This window comes from Rhinolophus sinicus, linkage group LG11, assembly GCF_036562045.2.
Source record: "Rhinolophus sinicus isolate RSC01 linkage group LG11, ASM3656204v1, whole genome shotgun sequence".
NCBI classification, from domain to species: Eukaryota; Metazoa; Chordata; class Mammalia; order Chiroptera; family Rhinolophidae; genus Rhinolophus; species Rhinolophus sinicus.
Genome location: NC_133760.1, coordinates 71,522,399 through 71,547,857, shown reverse-complemented (window position 1 = coordinate 71,547,857; position 25,459 = coordinate 71,522,399). Strand labels below are relative to the sequence as shown.

Below are 25,459 nucleotides of genomic sequence, written 5' to 3'. Positions count from 1 at the left end.
TATTGCCCCATATCATTATGGCACAAGAGATTTGCATCATTAAGTACAAGAGGAAACCGTGCAGCTCACAGAGTGGGTAAAAATCTACCACAATGAACAGTAACTACCATTTGACATGTCAGTGCTATTTCCAGGTCCCAGTTATTAAACCCAGAGTAAAAGTGGTTTATTGATCTGTTTTCAACATTCTGAAGACAGGGATTAAAACTGCTGTGTTTTGCTGACATAGGGAACAGCTAAAGACAGCACTTAGTCCACGGCCAAGTAACTGCATGGTAGGCACTCAGCAGGGACAGTTCCCAAGTTCACCGACATGACCTTTCCTTCCCACCTCAAACACAGAGTCTAACCACCCTTTCAGGAACATCCACTGAAAATTCTCAAATCAAGACAACAAGCACACTGGGTTAAATGTTAAACGTCCAGGTAAACGAGAGACATTTAATTACAAAAGTGCATCCACACTAATATCTTAGACATGAGGGTAAGTCAGGTTTAAGGTTGACAACAATGAACAAAGCAAAGGGACAAAAAGGGACAAAAAGGAAAGGAGAAACCAACAAGAGTGCAGGGAAAGAAGGGACAGAGAACACAATGGCAGTGTTAGTGTGAAGGGCAAATCGGCAGTTCTCCAAGTGCTACCGGTAGGTCTATCATGGAACCCGTAGCCCACATAAATTTGCTAAGAGTGCACAGAGCTGTAAAAACCTGGGTGCAGGAACTGCCACATGACCAGATGCATTCATTTCCATACTTGCAATGATTCTCGTGGGCAACCAGTGGAAGTCACTCCAGCCACGGCCATGAGCCATTTAGCCCCTAGAGGCAGAGACCACTGGTGGCCAGTCTGAGAATGACAGCTTATCTTGGCTTAGGCGCTGATTCTACCAGGAGTGGCTCTCACGGGGTCCTCAGTGTCCTCTTTCTTCATTGTGAAACTTGGTCCTTCAGGAAATGACTTTACTCTCCCAAAGTAAACTAAAAAGACACTCAAAACAGTGCTCCTGCTAAATCCTCCCCTATTGATGCTAAGGCGGTTCTTTCCAAGAGCAGCTCTTGTGGTGAAGCCGAAACCTCTCTGGGGTTGGGTATAAAAAGCCTGTGTGTCCCAAGCAAGGCATCACCCCCACCTGGTCACCTGCCCACTTGTCACTTTTTGCTATGCCCAGTTCTCCCTGGCCTTGTATGAGCGTCCCTCCCCACTTTACACAGTCTTCTTGGAGCTGTAGTTAGAACCAACTACCTACCGCCCTTCTGCCTGTCTCTGAATTCCAGTATTGTTTGCACTGAGCAACTCAGAATTCCTCTTAATAGATCTCTTGCTAGGGCTACACAAGTTTTCAAATCTCACTGTCAGCCCTGGAGAGTTCAAAGCTCAGCATTAAAATTACGCATGCTAAATTGTAATAATGCATTCTGGGCTAAAAGTCGTAATTTTTCTATTTTGTCAAAGTGATTCAGGATGAAAATTTTCAGGATTAAGTTCCCATTACTTTGTATAACGGGGATAAACTGCCCAGTTTTTTTCAGGTTAACACATAATAATTACATTATGAAAAAGGTATTTATCATTATTCATTCACTCAAAACTGACTGCCCAGCACTGTACTTACTAGATCCTGGGACTACAGTGAACAAAGTGAACATAATCCCAAGATGCCATACTAATAACTTCCACATTGCGATACTTATCTCCAACATAATCGGCATAGTTTAAGTATTTTATTTAATGGCAAAAAATAAGCTGGGTAGTAGAGTAGAGCATATGGGAAGTAAATACAGCAGGATTAACTATCATAGGAATTTTTTTATTGTGTAAGCCTTTCTACACGTTATGAGCATGTAAAAATTATGGTAAGAAATACTGGGCACTGAAATATCTGCCGGTCACTAAAAGAGTGTGAGTACTTTACTCTTAATATTGCCATCACCATGCATATGCAGATCACATAAAATGTACTAACTGCTTGAGCAGAAGTTTGTCAGAGTAATAAAATTCTAGGCAGCAAAATGCTTATGCCAAGAATGGAAAAACAACACAATGGACTTCAAAATTAGTATACTGTACTACACACATAATTTCAAAAGATAAATTTTACTCTTCCCAGCACATCAAAGATAATTTATGCTTTTCAAACTTAATTGATAGTTTCTGGATTATAAGGAACATGCAAATAATATTAGCAATTTTCTTACTAAAATAGAGCTCAATATATGTACAACCAACACTTGGGGGAAAAAAAGTTTGTCCTTGGTGTTAACATGCATGTATAGGCACAGAAATAAACATATACTCACAGGTATAACACACATTGACAAAAAGTTACAGTAGCAAAGGTGAAAAAGGAAAACAAAAAAATCCTGCTAGGGTTTTTTTTTTTCTTCTTTTTTCTGTCTTTGGGCTTGACAAAGAATGTAGAAAATTACCAAAGTAACCAAAGAGGACACAAAAACCACACTTCAAACAGACAAAGTGCTTGTCAGTATTAGGACCTGATTTGACAAACAGGTTTAATCCACTTCCTCAAAAATCATGCTGTCAAGGTGAAGGTCAAACTTCTGCTCCTGCGTTAGACGGGCTGTCATTCGGAGAAGTGGGGTGCTCCTCCCCCGCCTCCTCCACGTGGGTCACTTTATCTAAGCTTCTGGCAGCAGGAAGTTCATTATTTGTCTCCTCTTCGCTAGGTGATAGGATACCAGGCAATTCATCCGACATGAGGACTTGCAACGATTCTCTTCCATCTTCAACATCGACTTGAATCCCCAACGCTTTAAGAATGTCACATTTGCACATGGGGCACGTCCCATGGGCTAGAATCCAGGGGTCAATGCAATTCTTGTGGAAGAAATGTTTACAGGTCAGAACGCGAACTGTATCATTAGGCTTATAGAGTTCAAAGCAAACTACACAGCTATCTCCGTGTGGACCTACTTCCTCATCCCTCTCTTTCAGGACCCGGAGCTCGAGCTGGCCAAACGCCATCTTCAGATTCGTTGCTAATCGCTGCCACCTCCTGTTCTGACTCCTTGCTACCCAAAGTCTTCGAATATGATAAAAGACGAAATATGCTAAAGTAGCGGTGGTGACAATCACAAAGGAGACAAAATAGTGATTCATCCAGATGATGTGTTTTCTCCCCACCTCAACCGTGACGGTAACGTGAACTCCCTTCTGAATTAGCTGCAGAATCTCCGTGCCTTTCAGGTTGCCAATCATCACCACAACAATGTCTTCAAATGCCTGATAAGACAAGGGAAACACCTGGTTGCCAGTCCCCGGGAAGTTATAGATGATCACGCCACTGGCTCCCTTCTGAACGGCCACCTTGATTTTCTGTGTGAAGGGACAGCTGCCCCGCTCCACAAGCGCCAGCCACGTCGTGGAGTTCTGTGGCCTGTGGAAACTGGTACTGGGGCTGCATGCAGTTTGCGTTTTCCCCTCTGGCAGCACAATCACTCCTGCCAGTCTCTTCAAAGTGGAGCTTCTTGCAAAGACTCCCGTTTCCCCCAACTCTGACAGCACGCGATGCCCCACATGAAAGGTGATGTTCATGTAAGCAGTCCAAACTGCACTGGCTCTGCAGCAGTTCTGACTAAGAAGCCAAAGAACACTGAATGTCATGAGCCAGGAGGATGCTGGGGTGGGTCTCTGACTGCCAGTCTTGAGATTCATCTCTCTCTCTGCCTAGGAACTGAAGGGCCAACCCAGCAACAAGATGTGGCTTCCACATCTGCTGACAATCAATTTAAAATCACAAAATGAAAAGGATCTTCTGGGTGAAAACAAGTTCCACTGTCTTCCAGCATGTTTTTGTGAGAAATTCTTAAAGATGTTGTATGAGTTTCAGATGTTTTATTAGCGGCAGAGGGAAAACCTTTAGATTGAAAAAAACCCTAGTTTCATTCTAGATACTGCTTACTGTTGAGGGTTGTGATTATGACATAAAAGACAACAGCCAATTAGGTAAGAGCTTAGAGCACGCTGTAGGTGTATGGGCTTGAATGTTTCCCATGTTGTTAATGGGTGATTTCTATGTTGTGATACGATCGATGAATTCAATCCCTGAGTGATATATAATGTTAACAGGCATCACATTAAACTAAAAGTGAAATATAAAATTCATGTAATTGCATGCATATTAAAGCCTGACAGCATGTGCAATAAAGCCATATGATTATCTTTTTAATTCAAATGAAATATTTTAAACAAAATGGCAAGTTGTAACAAAATAATTAAAACAGCACTGAGATCAACTATGTGGTTTAAAAACTGGTGTACTCTGTAACACCATTTAAACTCACAGTTGGTCATAATGCAAATGTTTTCATGATATAGACCATTAGACTACATTTATTTAATAAAGCTTGCTCAGGAGTTTGTTGGTTTGCTTCAGATTTGATTTTCAAAAGTAGTGTATCCTGTTAAATTACTCCAGCCTCACTTCCTCATTCTTCCATAGACTATAACACAGAAAGACTAATCTCATTTCTCTGCAGACCTTGACCTCTGTTATTAATCTAACAGCATTTTGAGGGAAGAGGAGGAAGGGTGTAAGGAAAAAGATTAAATAGAGCAGTACTCGTTTAGTACAACTCATTTTAAACAAAAATGGAACTATGGATTTAAAAAACAACAACTCCAAGGTCCCCACTTAAAGTGAACCACTGACAGCAGTGACTATTAAAGGTCATGTTTTTAATAAAATGCTTGCAAAATTCAAAAAACATCCCTGGTAGAAGTCCTCCCTTCCCTCCCAAACACACGGTCAGCTTTGCTATACTTAGCTGTGCTTAGGTCAATGGCACAACATGACTTCAGAGCCAAAGGATGACTTGTGAACTAACAAGCCAGAAGCAACCAGTGGTGCTGCCATACACTTGCCTGGGGGTATCTCAGTGGTTCTTCTTCACCAGCCAGGAAACCAGTCAAGGATTTTGACCTGGAGCATAAATGTCTCCCTGACCTCTATGCACAGGATGCTAAGACACACTTTTGGTTGTGTCGCACCAGGATTAAGGAAGTTAGCTAGCACTTCTTGTGAAATATAAATCAACAACTTGTTGCCCAGCAGAAAAGTGGCACAAAAAAAAAATATTGACACAAAACCTTCAGCTCATAATGGTCAATTTTCTTTATCAAAGGCCATTAATCTGATTTAATTTCCATATAACCCACTCTTTAAAAAAGACAACGTAGCACATAGTGTGTAAACTCACAAAGTGCCATCTGAGTTGGCCATCGATGGTTTAGCATATTGTCCACAAAGAGAGATATTCATCAAAACAACAGAACCCAAATCTTTCAGCCTCTCACTGTCACACAGGTGTTTATACATCTATCTGAAAAGAGGAAGAGGCAAAATAAGGCAAAAGATACAATTTGGAAAGCAGCTGAACAAAATTTCAGCCCTACTTTCTATATTATCAAAATGTCCCAAAGAGAGACACAATCACCATCATTTTGAGAAGAAGAGCATTTACTACGTCACTTCTAGAAAGGAAATCTGCTACCATAGCTGACTCACTATGCTAGGATTTAAAGGGCTCTGGCAAACAATGATGAGATTTTGCTACACTGCTCTACATAGGACCTATAATAATTTAAAATATTTTCAGTTACATAATCAAAAGTGCTATCATCTAAAATAATTATTTAGAACATAAGACCTACCCAGTCAGTAGCTTTGGAAACCAGATTTCCTAGTTATTAATAAAATTAATTAATGATGGAGAATTAAATCAAGCTCTAATCCTATAATGACGTTTACTGAGCAGAGATATTAGATATAAATAGTAAACAAAAATGGAAACAAAGTATATAATATAAAAAAGAAACTAAAATATTATCATTAATTCTCTATGGCATCAATGTGACAAACATTGTAGTTCAAACATAAAGACTAACATATATTACTATATTAACATATACTAAGGTCCCTTTTGGATAAGAGCAAAAAAATGTGTAACAATTGTAACTTATTAGAAAAACAACAAGTTCAAACAGACAGGCATGATGTGTAGGTTTATTTTAAAAACACATGAATTTCATCCTCTTTCGTACTTGGGTAGAGAAGCTGGAGTTGAATTTTCTCTCTACATACAGTGCTACAAGAATTCATTTGATTTTAATCTTTGGAAAAATTTGGTTACGTCTTCAGAAAATTCTCTAAGTTTCTTAAGTTTTCAGAATGTCACATTTGCACATGGGGCATGTCCTGTGGGCTAACAGCCAGGGGTCAATGCACGCCTTATGGAAAAAATGTTTGCAAGTTAGAACACGAACAACATCTTGGGGTTTGTACATGTCAAAGCAAACAACACAACTATCTTCATTTGGCTCTAGTTCTTTATCCCCTTCTTGGAGCACTCGCAGTTGAAGCCGACTAATAGCTTTCTTCACATCTGCTTTTCTGTGTCTTCGCCGTATGATGGAAGAGTTCGGCGCTCTAGGTCTCCAGGCACAGTACAAGAAAAGGTAGGCAACCGTTGCAGCCAGGAAGGTAAACAGAGACATGACGTAATGGCTCAGCCAGGGCATGTGCACTCTGCCCACTTCAATGATGACTGTCACATGGACCCCCTTCTGAATCAAGTACAAAAGCTGCATGCCTTTCAAATTGCCTATCATCACTGCGACTGTATTTGCCGCCCCCTGGTGAGACATGGGAAATACTTTGTTGCCCGTACCTGGATAGTTATAGATGATCACACCATTTGCTCCCTTCTCTGCGGCCACATTGATTTTATGTGTAAAAGTACAGCCTCCCCGTTCAATAAGGGCCAGCCAAGAATCCGCCTGTTCAGGCCTGCTGAAATTAGTCATCGGATTACAAGCGTTCTGATTCCATCCTTCAGGAAGTGCCACTGCACCAGACACCCTTTCCAGAGGAGAATGGTTCCCAAACACTCCACTCTCTCCTAATTCTGATACAACCCGATTTCCCACCTGAAATGTTATATTCAGGTGGGCTGTCCAAATGGCTTTTCCTTTTGAGTCCGGAAGGCCAAGTAGTAGAAAGATGCTAAGCCTCCACAGTCGAGATGAAACAGAACTATGAGTTGAAGGAGTAATTCCCAGTAGGCTCATTCCTCCATTTGTCCCTTAACTGACAAACATGAGAAACAAAACAGCATCAATTACTAAAGAAAGTAAAGAAGCTAGCTTCAATTGTTGACAGTAGATAAAGCACATTAATGAAGAAGGTCTGCATGGATCAAAGATATCTTGCTCCCTCCAGCATTTTTTGTTCGATTCTCTTTCTTATAATGAAACAGAAGAGTTGTTGTGAGTACAATGTGATTTCAAGAAAAGTATGACTTCCTAATGGGGAAATTGTGACATCAGCGGTAGTTAAGCCAATCCAAGAGTTTATATTAGTGCACTGCATACTGAAATCCTATTGGCCAAAAAGCTGCTAAGCAATGACTCATGGTTTATAACAATGTGAACACACTCTAAAGCAGGGGGGTCCAAACTTTTATCAATGTTTTTCACCAAGGGCCATATGCGGTAAAATACACAAACCGCCAGGCCACTCACTCGAGGTAAAGCACGTATTGACTCACCTGGTTTATTTAAGTAAACTAAATATATTTTTGGAATTTGCTGCGGGCCAATTCACAATAGATCATGGGCCGCAGTTGGCCCGCGGGCCATAGTTTGGACACCCATGCTCTAAAGCAATAAATAAATAAATAAGAATAATTTATTTTTACGTCTTGAGTTTTTTCCCTAGTTCTGGATAGATTAAAAAGCTGCTCATTGTTTCATACTCATTGTTTTTCTGTCAGGCAGAGTAGAAATCATTCATGTATTAGTGCATGTATCTGGTCAGTCTCAGTTGTCATGTACGAATATTACCTAAAATGTCGCTCTATGGCAAGCAGGAACAAATCATTCCTACTCTCTTTCAACATCAAATGCTTATCCTAGGCCGAAAGATTCAACATAAGGAGAATATAAATTTATATTATTAGCCTGATATATTTCCATCTTGCAAGAAAATGCCACTTTATTCACTAAAATAGCTGCTGAGACTGAACGACTATATGCTAGGCAAATACTAAGTATGGGTCATATAGTATCAGAGAAGTACCCAGATATACACCTACTTTGTGGAGTATGGTGTCTTGTGAGGGCAGATTTTAAGCACATACACAAATGTATAACTACAAGTCATGATAAGGGCTCTGAGGAAAACACAGAGTATCAAGAGAAAGAACAGATGTAATGGGGAGCTAAACTCTGATTGGAGGTCCAGGTCATTGCTAAGAAAGTGACACTTAGTCTGAGACTTGAAAGATCAACCAGAATTGCCCAACAAACGAGAAAAGAAGTTTCCAGGCAGAGGAAATGGCAGTTCAGGACCCTAAGATAGGAAGGAACATGGCACGTGAAAGGATCTGAAGAAACATGAGTTTGGCAGAGTGAGAGAGGAGAGAGCTAAGGGTGACAAAGGAGGAAAGGCAAACAGCACTCCGTGGTCAGGGCCATAAATGTTAGGCCAAAGGTTCTGGATTATGTTCCAAGGACGAGAGAAACCAGCAAAGGGTTCCAAGCCGTGGAAGTAACGTGTAAGTGTTTCAAAACGTTAATTTTTTAAGAAGTGCGCTCTGACTGCCTTACGTGGACAATGGAATGGAGGAGAAGAATGAAGTGGTGAGACGAGCATGGGCAAAAGAAGACAGTGGCCTGGACTCTTGAAATAGCCGCCAAGATGCGGGGACACAGACAAGTTCGAGAGTGACTTTAGAAGTTGCATTAACAGATGTGGCAACCAGAAGGGCAGCAGTGGGCAGAGGAAAGGATGCCCCCAGCCATCACAACTCACTACATTATAATTACAAACTCTAGTATCTTTACTACCTTAAAGATATTTTAATGCTTGTTTGCTTTTATTTTAAATCTTTACCTGAAGTCTGTTTCAGGGAGTCAATTAATTGGCAACACTCATTCCAACATTTATTACTTACCATACAGAACATATCCTATACACATGTTATAAAGCCCTGGGAATACAAGACACACCTGTTTTCCTAGGGTGCAAAACTGATCCTAACATTTAAATCAAAGGCATGTTGAAAGAATTGTGCCATTTTGACAAAAGTATTATTGTACTTCCTGGCCCATAATATTTTAGTTAATATTTGCTTTTAAAAATAAAATAGGAACCAATCAACGTGCGCCATTCATACAATCTGATTTAGGCATTATTCAGTTCACATCAGAACTGTCTTTACACGTAGACTTTTCCCAAGTTCAAACAGTGTGAATTCCTGGCTTGTTTTATTACCACTGACAGAGTGAAGCCTCACTAAAAAGGAAGACAGTTCACATCATCATATTAGAGGCTGTCTTTAAGTTTGTGATTATTTGACATTTGAGGATGGGATTTTAAAAATAATGTAATTCTAACCTTGTTTTTATAATTTGTTAATTTTTAAGGGTGAAGAGTTTAACCAGTAACTATATTTGGGCTCAAAACACATCTGAAATCTAGAGGTTCTTTGTATGGTTGAGAATATCAATTTGAAGAATTTACTAATCCATTGTGTTTTTTTCACTGTAAGACTGACTGGTGAAGGCAATGGTACTTAGAACTTACCCCCTCTCCTGCCTGAGTCTTGGGACAAACGCACCTTTGAAAAGAGATAAAGAAACAATCCTTTATCTCTAACACAGTGGTTCTCAAGGCAGTGTTGGGGCGGGGAGGCAATTTTGGCTATTTCTGGAGACATTTCTGATGGTCATAATGGGGGAGGCCTACGGGCTCCTAGCGGGTAGAGGCCAGGGACGCTGCTAAACATCCTAAAATGCACATGACAGCCCTGTGCGATACATAATTACCTTGCCCAAAATGTCAATAGAAATGTTAAGAAACCCCACCTCCAGTGGAACAGCCACGGGAAGGAGGAACCATCCCCAAAACTCACTTGTCCCCGACGGACAATCAGGTCTGAGTTCTCACCATGGGGCGAGCTTTTATAACTGACAATATGTCCATCAAGAAGGATGCCCTCAACCCACCTCCATTTCCTGTTTCCCGAGGTAGGAGAAAAGAGTTACACACAAACTAGGTGTACACATGCATAGATCCTAACATCTAGGTTCCAAGTAAAATCTCAAGAGGGTTATTAATTTTCATTAAGTGAGGGGAGAAAAATCAGCAGATATCTATGCCTCTGCTGTTCATCAACCTCTGCTAAGAATGTGCAAACGTCCAGAAATCTCTACTCTGGTAGTAAAAAGAGTCAAATATATTCACATAGCATTGTCCAGACCGTATCTCTTAAGGCGCAGGGAATACTGATGAAGCTTAAAGACATTACCCGACAGCTCACAATATCCCAGGCTCTGATGTTATTAGAGATCTCAAGGACTGCACACAACTCACTGGATTTGCTTCTGAGCTTGAAAACAACAACTGTATAGGTTTTCTGCGAGTAATTAAATGCATCATAATGGGATTTGGCAGGAACAGAAGACTGACTCTAAGTAGTTCACTGAGAACAGCAAAAAAGCAAATATTTTCTGAAAGCAGTGTCTCTGTTTTTAAAGATTGTAAACGTAAAATTAAATTTTAGTTTAAAATTTTATATCTGATTGCAAATTGGTAAATCCTCATAAACATTCATGTATTTTCTCCTAAATGTCTCCCATAAATTAATCACGGCTCTCACATAGTCCCAGACATATGCAGTAAAATATTACTTTATATACGCAAATACACTTTTTCCTCATAATAGTTCTGAACCCAGCAAAGAGTTCTAAATATGCTAAACTGGAATAGAGCAAATTTTAAAAATAATATATGAGCTTCTGAATTGCCTTGACAGTTACACACTATATACTAGGTATAGATGCATGAAAATCACAAAATTTACTCAGGCTCCTCATTTATTATTATTTATATGAACCAATATAATAACTTTCACTATCATTAAAAGCTGTTAATATTAGAGAAAATAAACAGCCAAAACAGACACATTTTAAGTCACTGAATCACCCATCATGATGGTGTAAGTCAGAATTACTATTCCTCTCTATGTACCTGCAAGCCTGACAATGGGATGGATGCACGAGTCAAGTTTAACTTGTGTTAGAGCCCCAAGAAGGCTTTGTACCTGAAAGGGAAGCACTCAGTGACGTTTCTCACACACCTAACACAGCACCTGGCTCAAAACAGTTTGAATGAATGATTGACAGGGTCAGCCTTAGTCCACATGAATGGAATCCTGTCCACGGCTTTAGTTTGGCCTCCGTAATCATTCCCACAGGCTGAAATTTTGATGGGCGATGTGTGAGAGCCCAAGATGAGCAGAGATGTCTCCATGATCCTGAGGTGACTACACACACACGACTGAGTCTAGCCAAGACCTCAATCACCTCGCTGACCTGTAGATTACTGAGCAATAACAGATGCTGACTTTTTTATAGTTTATAAAAAAATATATTGCCCTGATATGCACTCACGTCTTAGAGTGGTTTATTATGTAGCAGCAGATACAGTTCCCTCTACAAAATCATCTACTCTATTAATCTCTTTGAGGGCTGGCATTAAATCTTATTCTCATTTTTTCAATACTCAGCTTCTAGCACAGTATCTAGCACATCACAGGTTCTCAATGAAGGCTGAATTCAATTGAAAGTGTCATTATCCTCTGGATTCTAACTGGTACTATTACTCTTCATGCCATAACGTATCTATTTAGTTTTACCTTCAGAAGGGTGATCCTTTCCGTTCAAGTATGGACTAGGCATAAGAAATTCAAACTTTCATTCTTCTACAGACTTAATACTCATAAAAGTGGACTTCTTGTATCCATACCTGAATACAAAAATAAGTGAGTGTTTGGAATATGACCAAATCCCTTTAAATTTTAATGGGTATAAATCAAACTCCATAAACTATACTCTGCATTCTGAATTCAAGGCCAGGTCTACATACCTTGAACAGTAAATTGAAAACTTTTTCTTCTCCTTCATTCTACCAAGTTAGAAGATGGAATGGTCATCAACAGAGTAGAAACACATTACTACTACTCTGCGAAGTAATGGGGGGAAAAAAACCTCATGCCACAGCCTCCGTATCAGGAGGGATACCGTGAGGAGCTGAACATCCTGCAGTAAACATATGATTTAAATAAAGAAACAAGATTAAGGACAGCCCTCGGTGGTACTGTGATCATTCTTTGAGCCCAGGACAAACACATCTTAATATTAACTCAACCCTTTAGACTGGATTTACCTTTGGAATGACCACCAGAACTTGTCCTGCTCTCCTAACAGACCACACTGCTCCTGTATTTAATCAGAACCCAGGATGTGGACCAAGTATGGAGGCTGCGTGTGGGTTTCTACCATTACAATGTTGTCCTGAAACTCTAAGCGGATTCTAGACCTTCCTCCACCACCATGAGTCACTGGAGGATTGTATAAGCTTTGGCTTCCTAAGACCTGTCCCACGAAGCATGGTGAACTCTGAGTGAGCTCTTAGCAGGGCAGAGGCAATTAAGGAGATTTTCCCACTTAGATCCCTTACATTTTTCCAATTCACAGGTCACAAAACCCTTACTTATTTGTTAGGTAATTTAATGCCTCCTGGGAAGAGGCAGCAAAACACGAATGTGAAGTCATCGCACTAGCAGAAGCCGTACAGAAGCACCCAGCTATGTGACAGACCTGCTGCGAAACCCAGACTCTGCCACCTGATAGCTGTGTGAGGTGAGGCATGCCAAGCCTCAGTTTTCTCATCTGTGAGATGGGGAAGTAATGAACGCCTGCCTCCCGGGGCCATGATGTACATCAGATGACACACCTCATATTAATATCTATTTGTAAATCACCAAGCACACCGCTAACGTGGCAGGGGCTCAGTAAATGGACCCTTCTTCCCCTTCCCAATTCTATAAAGCCTGTTTTGTTTTGCTTGTCATTTTCCGCTGAATAAAATTCTTCTCATCCTTCAAGCCTGATCCTAATCTCCCTTTTGCAATTTCCCCACACAAAACCACCTGCTCCTACGACACAGTCTTTGTGCACCTTTTTGACAGCCATTTAATCTTACCACACATTAGATACAGTCAGATGCTCCTATGTCTGTCTATACTTCTGCTTTTTTAGAATGTCTTGTCAGGGGTAGAGTCATCTTATTTATTTTTGTAAATCCTGTTTCTTCCCCCTTGCCCCTATACTAGGACAATGAAACTTGCTCAGGGTCCCTGACAAATGTTTGACTGTTCAAGCACTTACTCTTCAAAATATTAAGTCATATCAGCAGCTTTGGCAACCTCTGTTATACACAGCCACCCATTAGGGAAAAAAAAATTAGAACAGGCAATGATTTGACATCTCTTCCCTCAGCTAAGAATTACTTTGACAACAGTTGTCCAGAAAAGAGCTTATTTAATATCACAGGATCAGAGGCCATCTGTCTTACATTTTGTGTCCAAAGTCAAGAATAAATTCCATCCACATCTCTGTATCTGAAAAATGGAATAAATATGGAGTAACATGTAGACATAAAGTAACTATTTCTAAGATAAGCAAGCCGACTCTACTGAATTAAAAATCTTCCTTTAATTACCTTTTAAATATCAAGATATCTATATCTAAACATATCTCTATCTCTATAGACATATATATATATATATGTATATATATATATATATATACACACACACACACATATATATATATATATATATATATATATATTTAGATATACAGATACCTATCTCAATAGATACAGAGATATAGAGTTATATAAATATAAATACATTTCAAGTCAGGAGTCAAATGGTCATTAACACGAGAAAACTATATCAGATTAACTTAGTATAGTTTGGGACCTTAAGAAAGCCCAACACTGAATCAATAGAAATATTTAAAGCAAAAAGTTCTAAACGCAACCACCTTTCTCACGAACCCAGAAGGCCTTCTATTCCCAGCCCAAGATGCACTCAGATCCTATAATCCCCAGAAATCTTCTCTGATTAATTCAGTCCAAATTATGCTTTTCCTCCGATGAACTAGCACATTAAAAATTTTTTACTTACCGTGTTTCCCTGAAAATAAGACTGGGTCTTATATTAAGGTTTGCTCCAAAAGATGCCTTAGGGCTCATGTTCAGGGGATGTCATCCTGAAAAATCATGCTAGGGCTTATTTTCTGGTTAGGTCTTATTTTGGGGGAAACACGGCATATTTTACAGTTAAAAAAGCATGCACTATATGTACATTTTTAAATAAGCCAAATATTTTGTACATTTAAAAAAGAATAAGCACTATTTTGTTCATTTTCCTCCATCTGTTCTTAGGGAATTCTATACTGCCTTGTGATAGGTACTCTTCTGCAGGTGTTGAAAGCAATGTTAATTTACTTCTTCCTTCATTAGGTTTATTGCTTTGGCTCTCAGTTATAAGCTCTTTGAGGGTAGCACTTTGTTATACTCCCTTGTCTTTCTACAGAGCCTAGTACACAGATTTGTGTAAAATCAATTACTTACTTGATTTTATATAATAATGGTGATTTTCTAGCATAATAGAAAACCTGGCTTTTCCTACTGTTTTCCATATCCTCTCTAGGAATCCAATCCGAGAATCATCTACTCAATCCCTACACTATTGATTCTTTCATTCATTCGTTCAAATATTTATCAAGAACCTCCTATGTGCACAGTTCTAGGTGCTGAGACTAGAGCAGTGATTAAAAAAAAAAAAATTCATGTCCTCACAAATCTTCCGTTCTGCGTACCTGGGGATTCAAAGATGAGATCGAAGTTGTGTCTTAGCCAAGAAGCTTACACTCTGATGTGAAATATTCTAAGTAATGGATGACATAAGGGGCAAGAGGCATGAAAAGATAAATCCTGCCTCGAGATACAGCAGTTTATTCACACATGGTTCTGATATCTTAAGGCACCACTTTCCCTGGTATATTTCATGCAATTTAGAATAAAGCAGCCCATACAGCACATTTGCTCACAAAGCTTCCTTGATTCAGGTTCATGAAGCTCATGGAGCTGTTAAATTTTTATATTTAAAAATAAACCTTTGTTTTAATATAACTTTTCATAGTTGGTCTCCTTAGTTTTACCAGGAATAAAAACTGTTAAATTTCACAGGTTTAATTAATTCTAAAACAAGACTGCCTGGGTTTGAATTCTGTAATCCTGTATCTACACTAGCTCTGCAACTTTGTACAGGTTACATGAATACACACACACACACACACACACACACACACACACACACACACATTTTAAGTATACACCTATTAAGAAAGGAAAAAACTGTATTAAAATTATGCTGATGGTAACCACTTTGAGCACCTCTTGTAATTGCAGAAGTCAAACGTGACTTGTATTCATCTTTTGTTATATATTGAGTATTACAATTTTAATACCGTTTTCCTTTCTTAACACGTGTATACATTTTTTTGCCACCCCCTGTATATGCAAGATGGGTATGGGGCAATAATTGAGAGCAAACTAGAACAAAACCCACCGTCATACACAGCACTAAAACTACTCTCAAGGTAATTAGTGCAGTGTTCTTACAAACTATACTAGCTGATAATTCAAGTACAGTACTCTTATAATTTGTTGCATCATGGCAATTTACCACGCTATTGCTATTAACGATAACAATGCAGGCTTCAATTTGAGTCTTTACTGAATGCTTGATGTTTTATGTATTATTTCATTTCATATTCACAATGCAACAAAGTAAGTATTAGAACCTGCATTTTATAAATGAGAAAACCAAAGCACGCAACCTGTGAAACCCCATCAGCTAGTTCAGCAGATGCACAGGATTTGACCCCAGTATCTAGCTGAACGTCTCACAGCCAGGCTACCTTTGTTTTTCTAAAACTAGGTCCAAGTGCATAATTATTTTCTGTATTGGACACTGGCCAAGAACAACTTTTTCGATGTGCAGTTAGTCCCCACCACCTTTTAAAAAAATATTTGAAACTCTTCACTGACCATAGGAAGCATACCGTTGGGGTTTTCCCACAAGCACCAGCTATGATTCCATCTGTGTTACCTGGAGGACTGATCATTTTGCCCATTAGGCACATGTCTGCTTTATCCTTTAACACCATCAAAAAGCTGAATTATAGAAAATTCAATGAAATTAGTGGTGGTTTGTTTGCTTGTAAATATTTTTAGGATGCAATATGAAAATATACATAGAGAGACTAATATAACACTTACGTACTTACTCATCAACCCAACTTTAACGCATCTTCACATTTTGGATATGTATTCAGTTCCTAGGGCTATTGTATTAAGTTGGTGCAAAGGGAATTGTGGTTTTTGCAATTATTTTTAACCTTTTAAATCATTATTACTTTGGCACCAACCTAATAACAAAGCACCACAAACTGGAAAACTTGAAGCAACAGGAATTTTTTCTTTGCAGTTCTAGAGGCTAGAAATGGAAAACCAAGGTGTTGGCAGTGTTGGTTCCGACCGCAGGCTCTGGAAACCTGTTCCCTGCTTCTCTACCGCATTCTGGTGGTTCCCTGCAAGTCTTGGAGTCGCTCAGCTTGTAAAGCATCACTTCAATGTCCACTTCTACCTCTCTCTTCACAGAGTGTTTTCCCCCGTGTTTCTCTCTTTCACTCTTATAAAAATATTGGTCATATTAGACTCAAGACTCACTCTACTTGAGGATGTTCTCACCTTAGTTTTCTTAATTACACCTGCAACAATCCTCTTTCCAAATAAAGTCATATTCTGAGGTTCTGGGAAGGAATTGAATTTTGGGAGAACACTATCCAACCCAGTCCACTATATTTGCAATTTATCTTTTTTCCTTTTTTTTTTTAAGGAAAATGAATTATAGAAACACTTGAAGCTCCTTATATACCAATCTCCCAAACAAGGAGCCTTCCAGAGTCCATAACCTGAATGTGGTATTAAGATTAAGATTAAATCCCATTAAGATTTAATGTGCATGTATTCATAAACAACATAGAAAATCACACGGCGTGTCATAAAACTCTATAGAAATAGAACTATACTACACAAATGATTGATTCCGCACCTTCTCTTTTACTCATCACGGCCATTGAGACTCACCTTTGCCTTAACTTTATAGCATCCTACTGTGGTTTATATTTATTCACTCGTCTACTGATGGACATTTAGGCTGTTTTCATTTCTGTGGTATTTCAAACATTGTTGCGATGGATGTTCCTGGATAGGTTTCCTTGTGCTAGAATTTCTCTCAAGTACAATCCTGGCAGTTCAGTTTCCAAGTCACCGGGTATAGTTCAAGTTGAACAGATATCACCAAATTGCTCTCCAAAGTGTTTGCAAATATTTGCACTTTATCCAGAAGCATGGATGAATTTATTCCTCTATGTCCTTATAAAAATGTCATGTTTCCAAATTTGCCAAACTGAAAGATGACAAATGGAATTCCATGATTTTAATCTGAATATCCTCAATCACTGGGAATGTTAACCACCTCTTGATACTGTAGTGGTTTGATGATGACTTCCAAAACATACGTCTGTGTCAAACCCCTGGGGCCTGTGAATGTGACCCTATTTGGGAAATGTCTTTGCAGATGAAATTAAGCTAAAGATCTTGAGACGAAGAGATCATCCTAGATTGTTGGGTGAGCCCAAATCCAATGACAAGTGTCTCTATCAGAGAGACACAGGGAAGGTTTGGCAGACAGGACGGAAGGAGGTAATGTAAAGAGGAAGGCAGACAGTGGGGAGATGTGGTCATAAACCCAGGAAGTCAAAGAATGCCAACAGCCACCAAAGCTTGAAGAGACTTCAAATAATTCTTTCTCCCCTAAAGCTTTCAGAAGGAGTGCCGCCCTACTGACACCTTGATGTCAGATGTCTGGTCTCCTGAACTATAAGAGAATACACTTCTGTTGTTTTAAGCCACCCAGTTTGTAGCAATTCTTACAGTAGCTACACGAAACTACAGAAAACTGCTATAGTTTATTAGCCATTTAGGTTTCCTATTTTTTGAGTTGTTATTCACATCCTTTACTCATTTCACTTAGGAATTGCTTGTCTTTTCAGATGGATGTATCGGAGGTGTGTGTGTGTGTGTGTGTGTGTGTGTGTGTGTGTGTGTGTTATTAAGCCTATGCTAATTATAGATTATAGGCATTGTAATGTCATCTCAGTCTTATTTTACTCCCATCTCAGTCTTTATTTTGTTTCGCTCATCATATGAAATATTTCAGTTTTAATTAAGGAGAGTTTTTCATTCATTCATTTACGATTTCTGATTTCTTTGGCTTTAAAAAAAATCCTGTCCTATCCTTTGTATTTTCTCTTACATTTTCTTCTAAATTTTCGTTTTTCACATTTCCGTATTTAACATATTTGGAATGTATTTACACAGAATATGAGGACAGAATCCAGTATTTAACTCCACAGGTAGCCAATTATGTTTATTCATCAGTCCACTATTTCCCCAAAAGTTTACAATGCCATCTGTAAAGTATATCAAGTTTATATGCATGTATGGGTTTATTTCTGACATATTAACTCATTGTCCTGCCCCTATATTAATACCAGTCTATCTCAATTACAATAACTTTGATCTCTGGTAAGGCAAATCTCCCCATGTCATTTCTTCTCTTCTCCAAACGTTGGATATTCTTGACCCTTTGCTTTTCCATACAAACTTTAACATCAGCTTATCAAATAACATTGAAACAAAAAAGCAAACCCTGCTAAGGGACTATAATTGCAATGACTTACTTAGTAAATTGAGGATAACTGACAGCTTTATGACATTGAGTCTTACCATTCAGAAACATGGTACATATATGTCTCTTCTATCGTCTTCAGTAACGTTTCATAATATTTCTCCCCTGGGGCCTGGTAATATTTGGTTGGATTTGTATCAAAAAGTACTCTGAGTTTTGATGCTTTTGAAAATCAATTATTTTTTCCCACTGCCATTTTCTCATAAGGTATTGTTTAATAAAAGTGCCACAGATTTCTCTATGTCTGTCTAGTTTTTATCTAGCCATCCTGCTAAAGTCATATTAATTTTATGAGTTTCTCTGTAGGTTCTCTTGCAACTGTTTAGGTAGAAAATATGCCACCTGCAAATATATATGTAGTTTATCTTTGGAAGTTTACTGACTCTCTCTTGTGCTTCTTTACTGCATTGACTAGGACTTCAGTTATAATACTGAATAGCAAGTGATGACAGCCATCCTTGTCTTATTCCTGTTATTTAGTCAAAAGCTTTGAAATCTTTGCCATTAACTATGATATTTTTGTATATTTCTAATAGATACTCAGAAGTTTCTTTCTAGTGCTCACTTTTATCTTGAGTTGATATTTTTATCCTGAAGAGATGTTGAATTTTATTAAATGCCACTTATGTTATATTAATTACGATTTTTCTCTTTTATCTCTTAATGTGCTAGATGATGTTAACAGTTTCTCTCACACTGAGTCCCTCACACACTCACAGGATGAAACACACTTCATCATGGACGTCACTAAATTCTATTTACTAAAATTTTATTAAGGATGTTTGTTTGTAAAATGAGACCAGTCTTTAGTTTTCTATTTTCATATTTTCCAAATTTGGATTGTACAAAGATATACTAGCCTTACCAAACAAGCTTTTCCTCTTTTTCTAATGTGTGTCCACTTCTTGTAAGTTTATTCTGTGTGGCTATTACCTTCAGAATTAAATACCCAGACTCAGATAGCAAGAGATCAGTCATCTCAGGCAAAAGTATATCCAACAAAGGCTACAGCAAAGATTGAAAACTTTAAGTTCAAAAAGGTAAACCAAAACAAACAAGGACAAAAAGCTTGGTTTGAGCTTCGCCAAGAGCTACTCATTCGGTCTCACAGATGCTGTGAATCTACGACCTGGGAACTAAACACACCCATCAAGAGGCTAACTTTGACACCACAAATTTACCAAGTCTGGATGGTAGAAGAATCTGTGTACACAATCTGCTCTTGTAGAATTGCATTCGAGACACTGCTTCCTTCCTTGCAATGATGACTGTTCCCTTTATCACGTTTTATATGAGGTTCTTGATCTCTTCCATCATATACAAAGCCTCTTAACTTCCATCTGCCCTTTCATCCCCCCACTACCGATAGGCATGGGAGTTCTCTCCAGTGACGTTACTCTGTAGTGAGCAGACATTACAGGACTGTCCACTGTCTCTAGTTTGCATTGGTTGGGTCTCATGACCTTGTCTCCTAGAGAAGGTTTCTCCCTTCAGAACCACACTGGCCCTGTGGACAAGCCACACGAATCCAAGCCTGGCTCCTGTAAAAGCCACATAGGATTTCAGCACCTCACAATTTAAAAGCAGCAGATAGTGTTCTGCTTGTACCTAAAAGACGACAAAATTCTCTTTTCCCTATACCTGTGCCCAGAGAAATGCCAGTGTCGTTCTAGGCCTGTATACCATGTCACCTGAGTGGCTCAACCTGCAGGTCAAACCGAGTTCATGCTCCTTTGAGTAAGGCCTGCAGTTTATAGTCCCGCCTCTAAAGAAAGAGCTGTTTTCCCACAGACAGAACCAGATGTACTCATCTGCCATGGTCAAAACTGTCCATAGTACAAGGCTTAAAAACTCTCATAATCTGTGATAGAAAGAAAGTTTTCGAGCTCTAGAAATCAACCATAGTGAAAAGCTCGAATCCCACATGCCCTCAGCAAGGTATCCATGAAGCGTAACCATCCACCCTGGCCCTACCAGAAACATTAGAACAACATGATTGTGTGCCCCTGGATTTTACGAAGGGCCATAATCTTTTATATACAATTCGACATTTTTTTCCGTAAGTTTTTTTTTTCCCCATTAGTTTACAGCAAACATTTGTGGGGCCAAACCTGATCTGAAGTAGTGTGAGTCTACTTATAGTTACTCAGTGTCCAAAGGAATTAAAATGAAGTTGAGTCTCTACTTGGGATGTGAGCATGCCTTTCATGCTTCTAGAACAGAAAACAAAATTTCAAATGTTGACAATTTCTGTAATACATGAGTATTATATCTGATCTCCAATACACCAACACAATCTGCCACTTAAGGGAACTTTATAATGAACTAACTGGCAGAACAAGAAGACTTTTAGCAGTGCAAACAATCTTTCCTAATATTATCTATTCCGTGCATTCATACTTTTGAATTCAGGATATAACTAACACCAGCTATTCATAGTTGGCACTGTCACTTTTTATCATTTTCCATTAATTTCCCAAATAGGATTGTCAGAACCCAATTAAGTTTGGTCCTCCCAAACAAGCAAAGATGACAGATACTTAACAGCAATGCCTGAAGAGTCTGGCAACTTCAAAAATGTGTAAATTGAAGGTATGAAGTCATATATAGACCATAAATAGTTCTTGGTAAGTTTTATTACATTTTTGAATAAACAAAAACATTAAATGGATATGGTCATATAAAAAATTTTACAATAATAAGGCACATTGACATTAAAAAAATAACCTTTTTTCCCCCAATGAATATTGACTTACAGATAATACTGCTTAGATTTTTTCCACCTGAAAGTTATCTTGGAAATGAACATACCCAAAAGAAAACAGTAATAATAAAGTTGTTTTAAGATTAGGGAGAGTGAACACATTCCTGTAGAATATCTTCTTATACAACTGAAATCTTTCCATCCCTTCCATCTTTCAGCAAACGAGCCTTAAATTTAAGAATGTACCCCGGAGACAGCATAATCATTTTCCCCATGTAGAAAAATTACTGGGCAGAAAATAGTGAAATACTACTTAATTATCTCAGCACAGCAGTAGTATATCCCATGTTCTTTAAAAAACACACATTTAAAGTTTACTAAGGTAGAAAATTTATATGTATAGTTTATGTGATTGTCTTCATGTAATTCAACCATTACATCTTAATCTGACTAGTATTCAAAGAACTTCATATCAACATTCTCCATTATATTCTTATAAATCTGGAAATTATTTGACATGGAAAAAATCACAGGAAGGGGCAAGGGAAGAAATAAAGGAGGGAGACAAGCAGGAAAGGAAGGAAAAGAGGAAAAGGAGGGAGGGGGGAAAGGAGGGAGAGAGAAGGGAGGAAGACGATAGGGGAAGAGTGAGGGAATAAGAAGTAGGGAGGAAGAAGAGAGGAGAGAAGGGGCAGTGCAGTTACCTACAGGATGTAACCAGTGAACTCAGTCTTATAGGACAGGTAGTGTTTTCAGGGTAGATAAAGATGGCAAGGACCTTCAAAACAGGACACAGAATAATAAAAAATAAGATGTGTACATTATATTCAGGTAACCCCATTTTTTCCCCCCATCACTGACCAGTCAAGTATGCACAAGGAAATTTAGTGAAATAAGGTTATAAGATTTGGATGTTTGTGTCCCTGCCCCCGCAAAAAAGAAAGAAAGAAAGAAAGAAAGAAAATCACATATTGAAACCCTAACTCCCAAAGTGATAGTATTAGAAGGTGGGGCCTTTGGGAGGTACTTACGTCATGAGGGAGGGTGGAGACCTCATGAATGGGATTAATGCCCTTACAGAAGAAACCCCACAGAGATTGCAAACTGTTGTAGCCCCTAAGGAAAATGGTGTGGAGAATCTTCAAAAAAAACTGAAAACAGAACTACCATGTGGCCTAGCAATTCCACTTCTGGGTATTTATCCAAAGGAAAAAAAAATCACTAGTTTGAAAAGATAGGCACCCTTATGTTCATTGCAGCGTTATTTACAACAGCCAAGGTAAGCAAACAACCTAGGTGTCCATCAATAGATGACTGGAGAAAGAAGGTGTGATATATATACACAACAGAGTATTATGCAGCAATTACAAAAAGAATGAAATCTTGCCATTTGAGACAACATGGATGGACCTAGTGGGTATTATGCTAAGTAAAATAAGTCAGGCAGAGAAAGACAAATATCATATGATTTCAGTTATGTATGGAATCTAAAAGAACCAAATAAAACAAAAACACTCAGAAACAAAGACTAAAGGGATGGTTACCAGAAGGTGGGGGGCGGGAGAGGTGAAAAGGGGGAGGGAAATGTAATCAGTAATATTGTGATAAGTTTGCACAGTAACAGATGATTACTAGTATTACTGGAGTGATCACACTGTACGGTATAAAAATGTTAAATTACTATATTGTACACCTGAACTAATATAAGATTGATTACAAATTATGTCTAGAAAATACATAAATACTAAAACAAGAGACCGCACAGAACTCCCTAGCCCCTTCACCATGCAAAGACAGTGAGAAGGCACCAGGAAGTAAGTCCTTGCCAGCCGCCACGCTCAATCTGCCAGAATCATGATCTTGAAATTCCCAACCTCCAGAAAGGTGAGAAATAAATTTCTGTTCTTTATAAGTCATCCAGTCTCCGGTGTTTTGTTATAGCAGTCTAAATGGGCTAAAGCATGAAGGTATAAGAGTTGACAAAAAACTGATCCAACAGGTCCATGTATAATCCAAGCATTGCAACACAACACTCAATGGAAGGGGAAACACTGCAGAACAGAGAAGCCGAAGCACTGAGCCCTCTCCAAGACAATGTGTGGAGCCAAGGACCCTGACTGTCAGATGGTTTGGTACAACAGCAAATAGAAACAATGAAATGAACGGTTCCTCAGTCAGGCAGACTCTGGCCAATAATCTAAAGTCATGGCGGACCCGATCCTGCCTTCTCCTCCATCCCTGTTTCATGGTTTGGTACAATAATAATCACATCGCACTTATAGTTTCAATAATCAAGCTTTCTGGAACTGCCACCTTATGCCATTATAAATGTACACAGTTTTGAAGCACTTAGTAAAGAAAAAGCCGAAACGTAAATCTCTCCATAATATATGCACTCAGCCCCCCCACCCCACCACCATCCATGCCTTTGTCCTCATAGCCATGGACAAACCAGGGTTCTTCAAGTGTGGGCGGAGGCAATCCCAGTCACCTCACAGTGCCCCTGGGCACTGGCCTCACCACGCAGACTTCTGCAAAGCGGGGCATGGAGGGGAAAAGAGGAGGGGCAAAGGAAGGAAGAGGAAGGAGGGAGGAAGGAGTGGGAGAGAGATGGGGCCAGACTGACTGATGCCTGGAGCTCAGCATGGAGGGAGCAAGCTGGGATCCCTAAGCAACCCCCCACCCCCCTAGCTTGCTCAATCATCACAAGCCTGCCAGGGAAGAAGACGGGCCCAGTTCACACTATGCCTATCATCTGTGAGTGCACCAGAGCAGGAAATGAAGCCAATTTTCTAAACAAAGGCTTTGGGGTGGGAGTGGGGGTGGGGGTGGGGTTTGGGGTGGAGGAGGGAGAGAGAGAGAGAGAGAGAGAGAGAGAGAGAGCTGGTCTCCATTACTCTTCCCAACATGCATGGAACAGAGGTTAAGCATATTTAATACCTTACCTCTTGAAGGACCGTCATATCCCCCTGAAACCATCACTAGTTTAAGTCTCTGTCCATACTACATCATCAGATGTGCATATAATGTCATAAGAAAAGAAGACAAACTACAATGGGAATTAAATTCCTGCATGTGACTTAGAAACTTTTAGAACAGAAATCAATAGTCACGCTACAATCTCAGCAGTATATAAAGGATTAAACATATTCCAAGGTGACTAGAAAAAAATTACGACAGTAGAAAATCATCACTTACTGCATCAGAATCAAGTAGAGATTAAAGGCCATTGGGGAAAATTTTTCCTCTCTGCAACTATTCTTTGTGATATAAAAAAATTAAAGCATTTACAAACCATATCAAAACGGAAAGAACTTGCTCAAAAAGAAGCATTCTTGCAATAGAAAACTGCAATTACTAAAATAATGTTTCCTAAACATTATGCTTGAATTCAACACTTCATGATTTCCCCTAACTTTGGAGCCCTAGACTATTCCAAATCTACAAATGTTGGCTGAGTAGAAATAAAACAAATCCGAGTGTCATACTGAAGCTGGCTGTAAGGCCCTAATGAGTCAACCTAGATTAAACTGTTATAAACACATAAATGTCCATCATAGTGAAAACACAATAATCGCATTACATTAAATGCCTGTTAGTTTTAATTTCTAAATGTGATTTAAGAGCACATGCCAAAAGTTTAGAAACAAAATTAAAAGCACATAAAAACAGTATCACTGTTGTTAAAATGTAGATAGTTAAATAAACCTTGACAGGAAAAGTTGAAGGTATTAAAAAAGGACATGTGATGACACTTCATAGGGGGACATTCCTGGAGAACCTTTGGGAATCTTCTAGAATGCTCCTAAAAATCACCTGTATCCTTGTAATGTTCCTGTAAAAGTGAATCACCCAGACTCTGACTGATAACTAGACGTTCATAAGATAACTGCCACTCAGTCACCCACTGGAGATAGCAATAGAATTAATCAGTGCTGCTCTGAATACTATTATGAGTAGGTTTATCCATAGGAAGCTGCCCTTTTTTCAGTACATCAC

At 38.9% G+C, this 25,459-nt stretch overlaps 3 protein-coding genes across 4 annotated transcripts in view; all 3 read right to left on the bottom strand.

Moving 5' to 3' along the window:
- CADPS2 (calcium dependent secretion activator 2) overlaps positions 1-25,459 on the bottom strand; it is a 471,665-nt gene that overhangs the window by 322,729 nt on the left and 123,477 nt on the right. The gene's annotated exons all lie outside the window — the stretch shown is intronic.
- Positions 2,074-3,867, bottom strand: RNF133 (ring finger protein 133). Its single transcript, XM_019750024.2, has one exon. It carries the CDS (start codon positions 3,671-3,673, stop codon positions 2,552-2,554), a length of 1,122 nt encoding a protein of 373 aa, XP_019605583.2. The 5' UTR covers positions 3,674-3,867; the 3' UTR covers positions 2,074-2,551.
- On the bottom strand, positions 6,059-7,387 carry RNF148 (ring finger protein 148). The gene has a single exon (XM_019750054.2). It carries the CDS (start codon positions 7,085-7,087, stop codon positions 6,176-6,178), a length of 912 nt encoding a protein of 303 aa, XP_019605613.1. The 5' UTR covers positions 7,088-7,387; the 3' UTR covers positions 6,059-6,175.

What these genes read in the sequence shown, in the direction of transcription:
- RNF133 (XM_019750024.2), bottom strand. Translation starts at nt 3,673, where the DNA reads ATGAATCTCAAGACTGGCAGTCAGAGACCCACCCCAGCATCCTCCTGG.
- RNF148 (XM_019750054.2), bottom strand. Translation starts at nt 7,087, where the DNA reads ATGAGCCTACTGGGAATTACTCCTTCAACTCATAGTTCTGTTTCATCT.